We start from the raw sequence: 16,337 nt of genomic DNA, 5'->3' as shown, positions 1-16,337 counted from the left end.
ATTGGATTGGATTGTTACCTCAGAAATTAAACAAGGTTAATTCATGCCATGCGTGCACTCTGTTTGTCTAAGCTACTCTTTTCTAAATTGGAAAAAAAATGTGCCCTTTAAAAAGCCACAAACAAACTTAATTAATCTCATTATGAGTGGATGGACCTGATTAGGGAACCTCATTCACAAAGCAAGTGATTCTGTAATATCAGCACGTCCAAAATGACAATTAACATATCAGCCCCAGACATTGATAAACGGAGAGAAAAGATGACTATAAATGAGGCAGGAAATTAACTAAATTTGACTCTGTTTTTTTTTTTTAAGTATCATTATGATTTACCTGTGAGAGAATTTGGGTGCAGGAACTATGCAGCCCTATTATAATTTTTTTTAAGAGATATAGTATAATTTTCAACACATTTACAAAGCAGCATAAGATGGAACAGCATATCCTGGTCGTAAAATGTGAGTTTTGAAGTTATTCCTTGTATGATTGACATAAATGTTTCAACCTCTGGTTGGACTTTGGTTTTGGAGTAGAAAAACTTAAAGATATACATTCTTTTTGTATTTTTTTCAACATATTCCAAAAATACAGGATGTCATGAGCCTAGATGTAGACATTAAGCCTGGCTTCAGACATCCCTGAACACAAACAGAAACATTTTAGATTTTAGCTGTATATGGTATTTTTGGGGGTAGATAATTCATCCTCCCAATGAAACATGATACCAAACCCCCATCATTCCAATTTTAAAACACTACTTCTAAAAGTGCCGACACATATACAATAGTGAAGTACTAAAGTTTCCATCCCTCACACATCACACACATTTAGCTTTAAATTCTGAGGAAGGGGCCTCAACCATGTTGCCATTGCAGCCTCTTGTATAGTGTAGATTATACATATATATATAATGTAAGGAGGTTCACACAAAGTTGTTGATGCTGTGGACTTATATATTCAGCTGTTCTGCGCCCCCCCCCCCCCCCCCCCCCCCCCCCCCCCCCCCTGGCCAAGAGACCTAGTTTTTTGCCTTTAGAAAGTTGTCTGTAGACCCTGCACTCAGCTGTCGGCCGAGAAATAGCTGCATCAAATTGTCAGTATATGATTCTATTTATAGGTTAAATCAGTGGGTTTATAAGTCAGCTTTACAGGTGTATGTTGGTGCAGATGAAGCCAATTTCATTCTTTTTCAAAGTGGTTCAGAAAACTGTCCAGCCACTTCATTTTCTTTCTTTCCTGCAAATGCACTCACAGAGCAAGGGGAGTTTCACTCCGACGTTAGGATTCAAGAAGTGCTTCTCATTAATTCTAATGATCACCATACTCCTGTGTAATCTTATTTAGGCAGCATTTAGCGACACTTGTTCCGCTGCGTGGGCTATTTTTAACCGGCGGCATTATGCTCCCATGTTCGCTGCAGATGTTCTCTCGTCAGCTGAGATGTTTTCCGCCTCTGTGTGATATGACATGGGCTGAATGCACCCGGTTGCAAATGAAGCAGCTCGAGTGTGTTCAGCAGTTTCGCATTTGTACACACACACACACACACACACACTGTGCGCCCATGTGTTCTGTTACACACTGCGAGTAGACTAATGCACACACGCTGTGCTCTTTCTCTAACCTTTCCGATTGACTTGAACCAAATAGACGGTGGTAGTCAATGCCTGGTTGTCATTATATCACGCGAGTGCAGTCAACCAACCAGAAACTAACTGCGTAGTGAAACTCCCCATGGGCATAACCTCAGCCAAAGCACCCCCCCCCCCCATTACAAATATGAATAAAAGGCTCTGACACAGAAAGCCAATTGAATTTGTAAGAGATATATGCAATGAATACAACAGATTTTAAGCTTTAGAGAGTTTATTTGAAGTAGATCCAACAAGTCGTGTCCTCGACTGTATAATCGGGTCAAAGAGGAAAACCTGAGCCCCAATTTACCAATCGTTATATCTTCATCACAGCCCGAGAAGGTAAGATAACTATTGAGTAATTGACGTTAGAGCTCTCTGGGGATCCATCCATTTGATCCTGGTGTTGGAGTTTCTTCTCAGAGCTTATACTGGGATTCCTTAATGGACAGCCTAAAGATGCATTATTTTATTCGTTTACCCTTTGGATGTAAATCTCTAACTCCACAAGCATTTTGCTGAATTTAGAGCAGTACAACTCATTGATTCACCCACATTATTCAAACTGCCCACAGTGTTTTTAAAAAAACACAATTTCAAACTAGCTCTGTCGCCCTTTGTGTTTCCTGCCTCTGCCCTTGCCTTCCACCGGGCTTTATGTGGCATTTATGAAAGAATCAATGTTGTGCGCTGTGGACTGTGTCGTCCCACTGAGATGCGCCGCTGGGCTGCAAAGGTTGAAAAAGCAAAGCTGTAAAGTGTTTCATGTCAGATGCAGATACAGTGGAGAGGAACAGTGCGTCACACAGTAAAAGATGTGTCAACACAAGTGAGGAGCAAGCCAGAGAGAGAAAATACCTCACTGGACTTTTAACCACAGGATAAATCTAATCACTTTTGATAAAACTGAAAATATTTGTCATCCTAAAGAAAAACTAATTATTACGAGACAAATGGTGTAAAACATATTCTATGGTCGTCATGAAATCCATCTTAGTAATTACGGTCAAATTGAATTCCCCTGTAGTGTAACATCATCAATATCCGATATTTAAAAGACTGGAGGCAATACATCTAAAGCAATGCTTCCAGCTCAACAAGCCTGACTTCCTATTGTATTGCTAAGGGTCATGCTACTGATCAACCTCCCCCTCCCCCCCCATTTTAATCAAACTTGCAATCCTGTCAGTCAAAGCAGTGACATACATTACTCCCCACAGGGCAACACAAAATGTACATACAAGCTGTAGATAAACTATATGTATCCATAAAAGCTAGTTTTTTTATCAGCCTCTGCATTTACTAATGAATTGCTTAAAGTACCTTAAAGGCTCTTGGCTTATATAAATACTGTTTGCCTCTGCCTATATACTCCACATCTTTTATTGGGATCTAGAGGGCAGTTAAGGATGGGACATTGAGTGGTCTCTTCTTCCAGCCCCCAAGTTAAATAACTGGAAAAAGTCCAGAGGGAGCCCACGTAAGACTACAGCAGGAAAAATGTCTGCGTTGGCGTGTTGATGAAGTCTGACCCTGAACACCTCCTTTTGGAAGATGTGAAGAGCTCATGTCTGAAAACAGTTTAGGGTTTGAGGCCATTCTAGTGTCCTGTTGTCCACTGTGGGAGCCTCCATTGCCAAAGGGGCAACCCAGTGACTGTAAATGAGCTGTGAGCCCGGTGTGAGCTGGACAGCTGTGATTGATGTCGCTGACTGTATACTTATTGACAAACCCCCGGACATGCCTCTGGGTGTATATAGTGCTGTGTGTGTGTGTGTGTGTGTGCGCTGAGTCTTGAAGGGAGCTGTACAATAGGCCGGGAGCTGTCCGTGGTTCTTAAATCAGCGGAATGGAAGCCTCAATGAAGCTGCTCCACCTCCCCACCCCCGCTCACCTACTTTGATGACTTTGTAAGAAGAAGCCTTTAATTGACTCCGGCTTCATCACACGCCTTCCGCATCAGTGTTTGTGAAGGAGCCGAGCTTCATCTCCGTGGACACACAGATCCAAAGATACACTAACAAGCCTGAGTACAGTTCAGTATCTATTATAAACTAAGAGGATGGTTAATTTTAAGACCATATAACGCACAGTGCAGCACATAGCAGGGTGTAGCGGTGAATCACGGCCCCTGCGGGTGCTGCTGAAAGGCTCTGGATATGACAGCTTTTCAGTGATAGCATTTGGTAAACCAGATGTGAGAGGACAGGCTAGGAAATGGATGAATAGCCTGGTTGGTAATGAATTGTGGGTATTTAATTAAATCCAATTGCAGATAATACAGTTATAGGATCATCAGCAATCTTTTTATTTGTTTTGCTTTCAGTGACATATTACTTATTTAGAGCTCTGGAGCTGTGTATGTTTTGGGGATGTCAGCTTCCTGAAGTAGAACCAGAAAATGTCAGCAGATAAAGACGTTGTTGTAAAGTCAACATGCAGATATAAATCTTTGGTTGGAGGGAAAAAAGTCAAGGCCAGTGGGATGAACATGTCGGATCCCTGGACTTATTTTCTTGTTACCCCATGAAGCAAAATCTCCCCTGGCTATAATCATCTGTTTACCTACCTGGGGCTCATTCATCTTGACCCTAAGGTTATGAATCAGTGGGATAGGACAGGACAAAATAGGGGAAATAATCTCCTCCAAACACAAACTCAATGTCGAACCTTACAATGTGGTGGAAAGAATACGAAATGTTGGTCTGTGCATTCGGAGTGACTACAGAAACAAGGCAGTACAACATAGTGGACTCTGCTCCAGAGGAAGATTGTAGATTTAAAGGCTCATTCTAAGGTAAATAGACTCATACAGATTCATCCATTTAAACATAATAATCTATATTATATTGTCCCTAAATAGGAATTGAAGGAGTTTTTCAGTAGGGGGTGGATGCTAGGAAAAGGGTCAGATTGATCGATGGATCCGTTCTTTTGACAAAAGTTGCTTTTTACTGGATTCAGTGAATATTCACTTGTTTTATTTAGAGAGTTTCCAAAACTGTAGTAGTTTAGAATTTTTTTTTTACTACCATAATGCTTGTTTGGCAAACATCCTCGAAATCTTCAGAGAGTGTGCAGAGTGGAGCTTAATGCTACATAAAAATAAACCACACGTGCATGTTTTTCTCTGCAAGTGAATGTGAGTGCATGCTTGAGCGTGTAAAAATGTGTTGAGAGCCAAAAGGACGTTGCCCTCGGATCGTAGAGCCATATAAAGTTAGAGCGCTTCTCGGGCAACTTTTAACAACATGCACCCATGTTTCATTTATGAACAACAAAAACGTTGTAGAGGAAGACGGAGAGAAGCTTTAGAGTGGTAAATAAACAAATGGGGAGAGGGGAGAGAGGACTGGGAGGGAGGCAGGTCAGGCGATGGCTGGAGTTGTCTTGCTAGGAGCTAAGAGTTTGCTAAACTGGAGCATTAATGGGAATAATGAGGGAGGCAGAGAGGGAAAAAAATCCATTAGGAAACCAATTAGGAAAGTTCTAGTGACAAATCAGGGCCATGTTGGAGAATCCTATTCTGTTCCTGACAGTGGTACAAATCCAGATCATTCAGATTTTGTTTTGGAATCTCAATGACAACAGTAAGTAAGTTAATAAGGCTACAGCTAATGATTATTTCACCATGGACCAATAGATCTATTATCTACTCAACCGATATTTATATTTTGTCCGACAAACAGTCTATGCTCAGTTTAAAGATGTAACCGTTCTGTATTTAAACGACTTAAAACGACAAATGTTGAAGCTTGAAGCAGAGAATATTTTACTTTTATTACAACGATCGATCAATAGTTGAAAAAGGTGATAAATTGACTATTTTAATAACGTTTCTGCCTTAATGTCATACTACAGTTGAAACCTTATCATTTTCACAGCTCCTGTTAAATGCTCCTACCAGACTTATGTTGTTAATATCATCCATGACACAGGTTGGATTTTCAAAAAAGGCTGTTGTTCTGGTGAGATGCTAGAGCAGTGGTACCCGATTCAACTAGCTTTAACAAATCAAACCATTCATAATATACCATTAAATCAGGCAGACGAAGCTCCTTTCCACATCCCACATTCTGAAACATCCTCCTCTTCCACTTCACTATGTATGCCACTCTCTTCCAGTTTTGGCTCCAAGGCCCTGAACAGAGAATGTTTTGCTCATATTGCTGCTGGAGGACTTAAGTTGCAGTTGGGTGTTTTTTTTTTTTCTCCTTCCATCCCCCGATGTGCAGGTGGAGAAACATTGTAATTGTGCAGGTTCCCACAACACAGTTCAGAGGGGAAGCAGCTACCCTCACAATGTGGCAGGTGTGTGTGTGTGTGTGTGTGTGTGTGTGTGTGTGTGTGTGTGTGTGTGTGTGTGTGTGTGTGTGTGTGTGTGTGTGTGTGAAAGAAAGACACAACGTTGAGCCTCCTGCTGATTTTTGAAGATGATGCATTCTTGAAACACACACTTTTTCAGGCACTTAAGGCTCCTTGTGAAGTTTGGTCCAAAGTTCTTGATTTTCTTTGAAAAGTCAAGTTTGCGTCTCCAAGTCCAAGGAGCTGAAATACCTCTGATTGAAGCAAAGCACTTAAGTCATTATCAGCCTGTGAAGGAGAGACTGAGAATGAATATTCATCGCAAACTTAATTTACATGTTTAAGTTAATGAACTAAGAAGCAAGTGGCCCAACCCTGGATTTACATTTCAGATTTTTAAAATACTCCAACCAACCACTTAACCTGCTCATCCTTTTGTCCTGAGAGGGCTCCTCGACTCCGGGGGCGCTCTCAGCTGGGGCTGATCTTTAAAATGGAACGAAATACTGAAAGTGTCCCATTAATTTTGTGACTACGCTTAAATTGCCCTAGTTGTATTGTGGAGGGTAAAGTGGTGAAGCTATAGGGGAGGTGACCCTAACAATTTAGGCTAAAGCATCATGGGAGAGCTCTCTACCTTTTGTGCAAATTCAGTCAGTCTGGTTGTAGATCTTGAGGGGTTTCACAAGATTTAATGTCCTGTGTGTGTGTGTGTGTGTGTGTGCGCATGCATGCGTGTGGTTTTCTGTGTGTGTGTTCCATACAAAAAGGTCAAACAAAGTAATTTCCTCCCCGAGCAGTGCTATCCACAGCCCTTTGAACAGCCTCAAACCTCAGGCTGGACCTCTGAAATGCTCCAGCCTCTAGATTTACATTATTACTCAGCTGATTCAAAATCTGAATTGAAAATTGCCCTGACTTCCAGGGTCATTGGCTGATCGGTCATGTATCAGGTCAAATTAAAAAAAAATGGACAGCGGAAAAAATAACACAAATCCATCAAAATGTCCCAGAGACGCAGCAGAGCCAGGCATTTAACAAGATACTTAAATTACATGATATTCTCTGCTTGAGTACTTGATAAATGGCTTTAAGGTCTAATTAGAACTCTTGCTGATTCATTTCTCCTGACTGGTTAACTGTGAGGTGTGACTGAGAGGTTCGTGGCGTAAGGTGGAGCGAGGTGAGGTTACACAGCACTCGTTACATGCACAAGCAGTTTTTAGTGATTATGCAGAAACTTTGACGTTAATAATCTCTTTTTTTAAGGATTTCCGTTTCAGGGAATTCAGAATTGCAAGTCAGCAGTGAGTCAGTGTGAGAAAATGGACATCGACCTTCGTGCTTCTTAGCTCGGTCTCAGGGGCTTATCACCCAGGAGGGGCCACGGTGCAATTCAGCAACAGTGTTCATGAATGCATCTTTTTATTTAGTGTAAAAATGTGTTGCACTTTAATGCATGACCAGAATACGGGTAAAAGTTAAACTCTGACCCACCATCTGATTCCTACAACAAGATATTTGAGGATGAGTAGTACATATTAGAAAAATTCTGCACAAAAAAGGAAAGTAGAGATCAAAATTGCATTAAACTCGAGTGGATTGTTTAGATTAGACAGTTTGCGGCCTGGTAGCTGTTGCAAACAACTGCATGTGAATATGGCTGGTATGAAACAAAATCCTAGAGACGTAACAGAGGTGTCTCATATGACAAATTACAAATGTAAGGGACGTAGTAACCTTAAGATATTAATATGTATTTTTAGGCAAATACATTTGCAGTGTCCAGCCTACTGCTAGCATGTTCAAACTGACCTGAGTCATCATGACAACCTGTAGTAGCTGTTGCTTCAGTCACTCATTACTTCAAACGCAGGAATTATTAATTTGTGTGCATGATTAGGACAATACACCCGGTCCCCTGCTCTGCTCTGTTATCAGAGGACATGCTGTATGAAGCTATTTCTATTAGCTTACCAGTCGCTGAATTCTCTGCCAAAGCCACTACAATCATATCTACAGCAAAAATGTAATACATATCAAGAGAAATTGAGATTATAATCTACTCTGATGGACCATCACATGTTGAACTCATGTGTATGTGGTACTATATATATATATATATATATATATATATATATATATTACCATGGCTGAACCCAGTGATGGATTACTTAACTGGGCGATACCACTCCAAATCCAAGCTGCAGTGTATAAGAAATGAAAACGTTCAGATGCGTCCCCGCTGGGTGGAGCGTGTGGGAGCCGAGCGGCCGGGTCGGTGCCAGCTGGCTCCGCTGCTTCCTGTGATCGGGAGGTTTGACACATGATGCAGCGGAAAAACAACCCGACAGGCTCCAGTTCCCACCGTCCTCGTTCCCAAGCATGGACGGACGTGTGTCCACCGCGTGGTGAGACATTCTCTGCCTCTCACACAAATGACCGAATGCAAGAGGTGAGGCCTCTTCGCTCAATGATGTGATTACGTTTTTTTTTATTTGTCATTTAAACAGCCAAATAAAAAAAAATGGGGAGGATCAGTATCAATAACAGCGGTCTGTGAAGTATAGGATTAATCAATCTGGCTGGAAAGGTTTTATGTGGAAAACAAGCTTCGGGGTTTTAATTTAGTCAACTTGCTTGAAGCTGGCATACAGAATACTAATGGCAAAAATCCTCTAAAATAGTTTTTCTTTCTGAGTCTGTTTTAATTTAGCCATCCAGTCTGCACTTTAACTCCTGTATTTTTTGCCCCACTAGCCACAGGTCATTAGCCCGGCATTAAGCCAAAGGGTTGAGTTTATCTTTAGACTTTCACCAGTGGGCCATTTGTGAGTAAGAGACAAACTAACTACAGAGAAAGTAATTTGGTTTATGTTATTAGCATCATCATTTTGTGCAATGTTAGCACATAAAATACCACTGTGCAAGAAATACATTTTAGTGCAGAAAATGACTTGCAGAAGACCACAAGTGAGGCATGTAATATTTACAGATGGGAGCATGTTGCTCCTCTTGTATTTTAGATTTTAAGCCCTGCTATATCTGTGCCTCGTAGTGAATCACTAGCATGGCTGTGGATGCCTCTTTACAATCTAGCATATATTAAAGGGGATATATTATGAAAAATCCAATTTTTTTAGTGCATCTACACGTTAATTTGGGTATCTGGCATGTCTACCCTCCCAAAAAAACAACTCCCGCGATTTGTTGTGGTTCCTCTATTTCAGAAATGATACGCTAGAGTGCGTCGAATGGGATTATGACCGAAATAAACGTCATAGCCACACCATGTGGTCACTACATGAGTCTCGCTACATGGCCTTGGAGGAGCGAGCTAACGCTAGCCGGGCCCCTCTGGCCCGGTTAGCTTGCGAGCTAACGCTAGCGGGGGAGCCGGGCTCGCGAGCTAGCGTTAGCTCGCAAGCTAACCGGGCCGGTGGAGCCCGGCTAGCGTTAGCTCGTTGCTGCTACCCGTCAGACATTTAAGTGGCCGCATAAACAAGGGACCCCGGGACACCTCTAAACGTTGACTCAACAGTGTGGAGGGTTGCTGCTGATGCGCCAGCTCAAGCTCCCACTGCTCCCATTGCTCCCACTGCAGGGCTGTGCTGGGGAGCTGGGGCTCTCGCAGCCAGGCTCACCAGGGGTGAGGGGGGCGGGGCACTCAAAACAGGTCAATCTGAGGAGGGCTGTTTTAGACAGGGTAAAAAGGTGCTGTTTTAAATGATCCTTGTGGTATTTTGACCAAAATATGTTACACACATTTCATCAAGACCCCAAGGAACCATATCATCTGAGAATCTATTAATCTGTTTAAAATAATACATACAATTTCAGATTATAGTACATTTTCAAATTAGTTTACATTTATCAATCCATCGGTATCATCCTGCTGTTGCCCTAACCTCATGCCCAAACATTGTTATAAGCATTCACCTGATTGTTTAGACTGTCTGGTGTTGTTGTGGTGCATGAATTGATCTGTTTGAAAGAGAGAGAAAAGACTCTTGTTGTGGTCAATACGCTGGCCTTTTCAGCAAAGACAACCCGAAGAACCAGACTCCCTGCCACTGCCTTCCGATGCACATATTGGGTTCCTGGTATGTTGAAAGGAAATGTTTCAAACAGGAGGCAAACAAGGGGGAAAAACCCTGTGTCAATGCGGCAAATTTGTGTTAGAGCACTTGGGCAGAAGCTGCTGCATAGTTCATCGAGGAGGCAACTTTCAAAAGGTGAAGTCAGAGGTTATATTTCCACCAAGTGCACTTTGGGTTGGGATGTGCCAATGCCTGGAAGTTTCTGCACAGCATTTCTCTCATTTATTTTCATGGATTGCCATGAAATTTGATACAGACATTCCCATTATCCAGAGGATGTATACAAAAACTGGTTATCCTATGACTTTGCATCACATGTTTGCTTTTATCCCAAAAGATGTGTTGTCACATAATTTGGTCAAGATATTCCTGGTCCCAAGAGGATGAGTCCTCAGAATCAGAAGAATTATTTTAATTGCCAAGCATATTTACACATACAGGAAATTGCCTTGGTGGTCCTCGTGACTTTATCGTGCTACCAACTGGTCAGTTGTCACCCTTAACCACTGACATATCTCAGCATCTTCAGGATGGCACAGTATTTGGTGTAAACACTCCTTCTTGATGTTGGAATTTAGGTCAAAGAAAGTACTTTGTCCTGGTGGACGATCAGAAGTGAAGAGTGAAATATTAATGCCGTCGAGGTGAACCTTAAGAGGCAGCTTCTTCTTCCTGCTGTGAGTCTCCATCCCTGAGATGGAGCGCTGTTTCCATACACGATGTTGCTCTCTAAAATCCTCTTACTCCACAAACACACACACACACACACCATCCCGTCCTCCCATATACATGCACAGTTGCGCACAGTTTCTCTCATTTTCTCCCTGTCTCTCTCTCTCTCTCTCTCTCTGTCTCTCTTGTACACACACAAATACTCATACTCACACACACACACACACACACACACAGCGTGGATTTGTTTTCTCTGTGATGAGAGGGATTATGGGATAAAGGAGGCGAGGCCACGGCAGTTTAGTTTAGTTCGGACCAAAGCTGCTCTCTGCAGCAGCACAATGAGAAACACAGATGAATGTCGGGCTGCACACTGGAGATCCGCACAGCCGGTAGCACCGCGGCTTCTGTGTAATTTGAACACGAGAGTCTCTGATTGTCATTCTGAGGTGGCGGCGAATCTGTCTTTCCTTTGGACGACTGGAGGATCAGCAGAAACACAGGAGTCCGACGGCAACTGACTCCAGAGCAGTGGAAGTGGAAAGCCTGGAGGGTTGAAATGGATCTATTGCTTCTCGGGAGGACTTCGGTATCGGCTGTTTTTTGTTTCCCTTGCAGTCGGTTCTGGCTGAAGCATTGACGGACGGTTTTCATTCTCACACACTGTAAGCTATGACTTACTGATGTATTCAACCCGTCAAAATCACAATATGGGAATGGATCAGCTGGATGCTTTCGGCGAGGACGTCCTCATCTAGTATGCATTTTTTTTAACCTATCTTTTGAATTTGTGTTGGGTCCTCGACTCTATCAGTGTTCAAAGGTCAAAGTACTGATGTTGCAACTTGTGCTTCTGCTGTGTAATTGAATATCCGTCTGTTTTTTGGCATTGAAAACTCGTTTATCATTTCATTATTACTGTAACTATGCATCAGCTTGTTGCCACAGATTCAGGGTCAGAACAATAAAGTAGAGTCTTGGCGGTTTACGGCCGTGGGACGAAAGCCCCTAAAGATAAATCAAACAAAGAAGTGCGTCGGCCCAATGCTAAGAAGCAGCTGCATTCCTCTTGCTTCATGAACATCTGTTGCATTTCTGATTATTTCTGTGGAGATTTATGGAATAAGCACCTTATGACCTGTGCATAATTAGTCACTAGAGTCGGGCAGCATTAACATTTGAAACGATACGGTAGCTGGAATATGGTACTTGTACCCAATGTTACATTTTGTATTACCACTTTTCTGTTGTAATCTACTGCAGTACTTACATAGTGTATATTATAATATTTAAGTACTTGTATATGTCGACGATGCCGCAGTTTATGTGTCGATTGTCCATGGAGGGTTTGGCTTCTTTGGTGCTGGCTCCAGTCATGCTAGCATTAGCTCCAGCTCCCGTGGGTGACATTAAAACATGGAACACTCCTAAGCCCTTCGGTATATTCTGTGCTTGACCAGGTGGTTCATCAGGTCGGTTGCGCTTCCCTTGTACAGATTTGCATTTCGCATCACAGATATTACAGCAAGCTCTGCTCTCACCATCGCCCTGACCCGCTGTGACTCGAACAAGCTCCAAAGTTGATGTAGTCACGATAGTCTCCCTCGCTCTCCTTTTGTATTTACTCGGCACAGATCATCTGTTTAAATCCCAACATTTTCCCATAATTCCTGCTCAGGAGCCGCACTGGACTTTCTCTCTGCTCCCTTGGCCTCTCTCTCTCTCTATCTCCGCTTTCCCGAAATCCTCAATCACCTTGTTGGCGCAATCTGCATTAAGCGAATGAGCTGTCACATCGGTGCTTTCCCTCGCCGCGCTCAAACATACAATTCTGCAGAGCAACTGACCGTACATTCAGCCGTTGATTGCCTATCTACGGAGCCAACGAGCCATCATTGGACTGTGGTTGATTGCACTAAGCAGTGCTATCTCACACAAGAGGGAGAGTAATCTAACCAGAGCTGTGCAGAGTGTCTCTGGGTATCTTTATTTATTTAGAGTGGGGTAGATGGGGGCTTTATAAATTCACATTTGATTCTTCTCTTAAATTATGTATTTCTGTAGACAGACTGAAGTATGTAGCTACATTTATTTTGGGGTTTGAGTAATGCTCTGTAGATCGTCCCGTTCCCGAACAAAAAACCTTCCACAGAATCGTAAGAGTCAGGGTTGAACACGAGGCACTATCACTGACTTTATCTTTTTTTCTTGTTTTTCAGCCATAAGAACAAAACGTCGGGCTGGCCGCCCCCTGGCCCAGGCTCGTGGGGCGGGCTGCAGGGCCCTCCTTACTGCTGGGACAGCATGAACAGCACCAGAGATGGACGGGATTGCCTAACCAAGTATGTATGAACATTATCACAAGCAATGTCTTCACGCACAATCATGCAAATACCTCGAGTTTCAACCGTCATAACTGGTTACATCGCGGCCGACCACTGGAGAATTGCAGCGTGGATGTAAATCAGTTTGAACCGTGTGATAAGCCCTCATTGGGCAGATCTCTCATGATTCCAGATTCTTGTTTAGGTTATCATTGACACTGCAAGAGCTGCCTTCAGGCATCAAACCAGTTGTCCCAGCACGTTATGAAATGAGAATCGTGCCTAGAAATCCAAGTACATACCTGAGAAGTGAACGGACATTGGAAATTTATACGAACACAATAACGTGCAGAACGTGAAAACAGTGCGTTTAGATATGTACGTGCACAGAATGGACAGTAAACAAATATGGATTATAAACCCTTTGAAGAATAATCCAAGGGTCTAATGCACTTAAAACGTGGCCAGTTAAATATGCCACAGAATGGAAGATGAGCTAGATACAACCTCAAGCCCCCACTTGGTTGCAAAAGCCCCATGCTCCTCCCACTTCCACATCCCTTGTCCCTCCCACATGCACAGAGTGTGGACAAGTCATTTTGCATTCAACCTGCATGTCTGTGTGGATTTCTCATGACGCAGGAAACAAAAAGCTCTCGCCAGGCAAACATGCAAATGCTTCGTTGAACTGTTGCCAACATAATGCACAGTGAATCCTATTCCATGTGATCACTGGTTAGCAGGCTTTCAGTGAAGATTTCTGAAGAACAGAGATGGTTTCAGCCCCTCCATCCCTGAAGTTGCCATTATTGTTCTTGAAATTCCACTCCTTAGAGCTCGAGACAAGTCTGGTCTCTGCTACTGCGTAATATATGTTACCTCCCTTTCTTCCACTTCTCAGTGGAACACCTTCCCTATATTTTCTCTCGTTATCTTTTCTCTCTGTTTGTTTTTTCATTATTTTCTCCCCAGTCTCTTCTCTCAACCCCTTAATGTCCTGCTCCTCCTGCTCCTGCATTTCCCCTCCGACCTTCCCTCCCTCCCCTTTCTGACCTCTCCTCTCCTCCGGCCTTTTCTCTGTATCGATTCCTTCTCCCTGGTCTCCCTGCTTTTAAAATTATAATTTTTTGCTTTTCACTAATGCATTAGACCTCATAGGTTGATAGTGGGGCTCCTTAAAGCTCTGGAATGCTAATCAGCTATCATATTACTTTATATGTAATTAAACATTTTCACTTTTTCTCCTCCATTTATACCCTTTTTTTTAAAGTATTGCCTTTTATGCCCCTTTCCTTTCCCCATCTTTGTAACCCCACCCATTACATTCTCTTCCCCATCTCCTCACAACGGGGGAGTCAAATATAGGGACGATTTTGAGTCGGTGATGGAGTGTCCCTGTCAGACAAGTAAAGTAACAAAAAATTTAGATGGAAAGTGAGTGAGTAAAAAGTCAATGATTTATTTAACTGTATCTCTACCTAGTGGGTTTCTGAGAGCTGCGCGCTCCTCGACCACCGTTCTCTAGCACTACTTATAACATGGCTGAAAATATTCATATATATCATGATATTGTAAATTTTTGGAGGATATCAGTGAAGAATCTGACAATGAGACAAAATACCAGACCTCAGGACTCTGTTTAAATCAGATTAAATTAATTGAAAAAGTACTTTTGTCCAAAATGACTCCCTTCTCCATAAACATCAGGGATTTGTATTACAAATCTTTTTTGAGACAAAAAATAGAGGCTTGGATGTTTTAATATATTTGCACTTATGGATGGAAAGTGTTATAATAATAAAAATGTGATTATTTACTGGTGATCTTTGACCTGAGCATGTGGCATCAGTTTGAATTTAGCGTCGCACGTTCCCTATTGCATTTGACCTTTTGTTGTCAGCTTTCCCCCGACCCTGTGACATCCACGCGCTGCCCTCCAATGCCGGATTAAACCCCACCGACCCTGACAGGGAAGATGAGCCTGCATCCCAGATTGGAACATGCTTCATTACAGACAGATTTAGTTTGAGATTTCCGTATGTACAATGCAGCCCCCGCGCGATAATGAGGGCGAGAGAATGAGAAAGCGCAAGGGGAGGAAAAGGTGGGAGGTTGGGGGTGGGGCGGAGATCGAGACTGATCCGGATTGGTTGGAGATGAAGTTGCATCCCGTATGGTTGGAACATTCTACATCAGCACCACTGACTGGATTTAAAGCTGCAGGTATATTTGTACTGCAATAACTTGATGTAGCCACACAGGTCATTTGTTAATCTGAGACTATTTTAGTGAGCGGTGCCAAAATCCCAGAGTTCCACCAATGTTTGCCGACAAATAAAACATCTGTGACCGTGAGGAGGAAAGGATGGATGAGGCAGGAAATTCACATGCTCCACCATATGGATGGCCAAGGCAGTCGGAGGTGGAGAGGATGTTGGCCAGGTAACAATAGACACCCTGCGCAGGACTTTATGTGCAGGGAGGAAGCGGCGGCTGCCAGGGAAGCTTTTTAAGCCGTGAAAGAGGGAGGGTGGGAGAAATGGAGACAGACAGAGAACGAGTTAACCCCGCCGAAAGTGTATTTCACCTCTTAATTAGCGGGCACTCTGCATCCCCAGTATCTCACTGTAATCTAATACGGTGCATTTACACTTTAGTGGTGCTCTCATCCTAAGTGACTTGCAGTAAGGCGGAGAAAAGGACCATTTGAAACTTAACCTGCATTGACGTTGCACGAAATGTCAGTTACAATCAATGATAGTCTCACATGAAGAGCAAGATACATGAGATGCTGCAGAAAAAATGTAATAAAATAGGTACCTTCCTGATTGTGAATAGGCCCCAGACTAGGGAGGCAAATCATTCCCAGATTTAAAATTCCAGGCATCCCATAAATGCAGGATCTGGCTCTTAAGTGTACAACGTTGTGCTAATGGCCGAACCCGAGCCAGGACTGTGATTTATGAACAGCTGATCGCATCATTCATTTCAAGTTTAATGATATCTACCCAGGTTGAAACTATTTGACTGTAGGAATGAATTCATTGATCGGATTTTAATGTTCAATTTATTCACATTCAGCCCGTAGAACAGGTTCGATCACTGAAGCAGTCATTGTGCTTATTACCAGCAACGTGTCCTCTTCTGTCACTATTTGCTGAGTCATTGTCCGTCACTCTGGCTCAGTCGGCAGCCAACAGTCTGGACTGCTCTGTAAGTGAATCAAAGTCCTCTGTATGATGTCCTCGTTTGCCTTATCTCTTTGGCTAAATGGACATTTTGATTGTTACTTACCGGATTT

At 42.7% G+C, this 16,337-nt stretch overlaps 1 protein-coding gene across 1 annotated transcript in view; it reads left to right on the top strand.

Annotated features, from left to right (window-relative positions):
• Positions 1–16,337, top strand: part of LOC128430781 (FERM and PDZ domain-containing protein 4) — a 63,638-nt gene that overhangs the window by 30,355 nt on the left and 16,946 nt on the right. Inside the window, exons 3-4 of the mRNA XM_053416827.1 lie at positions 12,173–12,184; positions 12,932–13,054. Of these exons, the coding sequence (XP_053272802.1) occupies positions 12,173–12,184; positions 12,932–13,054 (135 nt within the window). The remainder of the gene's footprint in view (positions 1–12,172; positions 12,185–12,931; positions 13,055–16,337) is intronic.

Source organism: Pleuronectes platessa, chromosome 24 (assembly GCF_947347685.1).
Source record: "Pleuronectes platessa chromosome 24, fPlePla1.1, whole genome shotgun sequence".
Classification (NCBI taxonomy): domain Eukaryota; kingdom Metazoa; phylum Chordata; class Actinopteri; order Pleuronectiformes; family Pleuronectidae; genus Pleuronectes; species Pleuronectes platessa.
The sequence above is the reverse complement of the archived record's forward strand: the minus strand, read 5'-3'. Positions and strand labels throughout refer to the sequence as shown.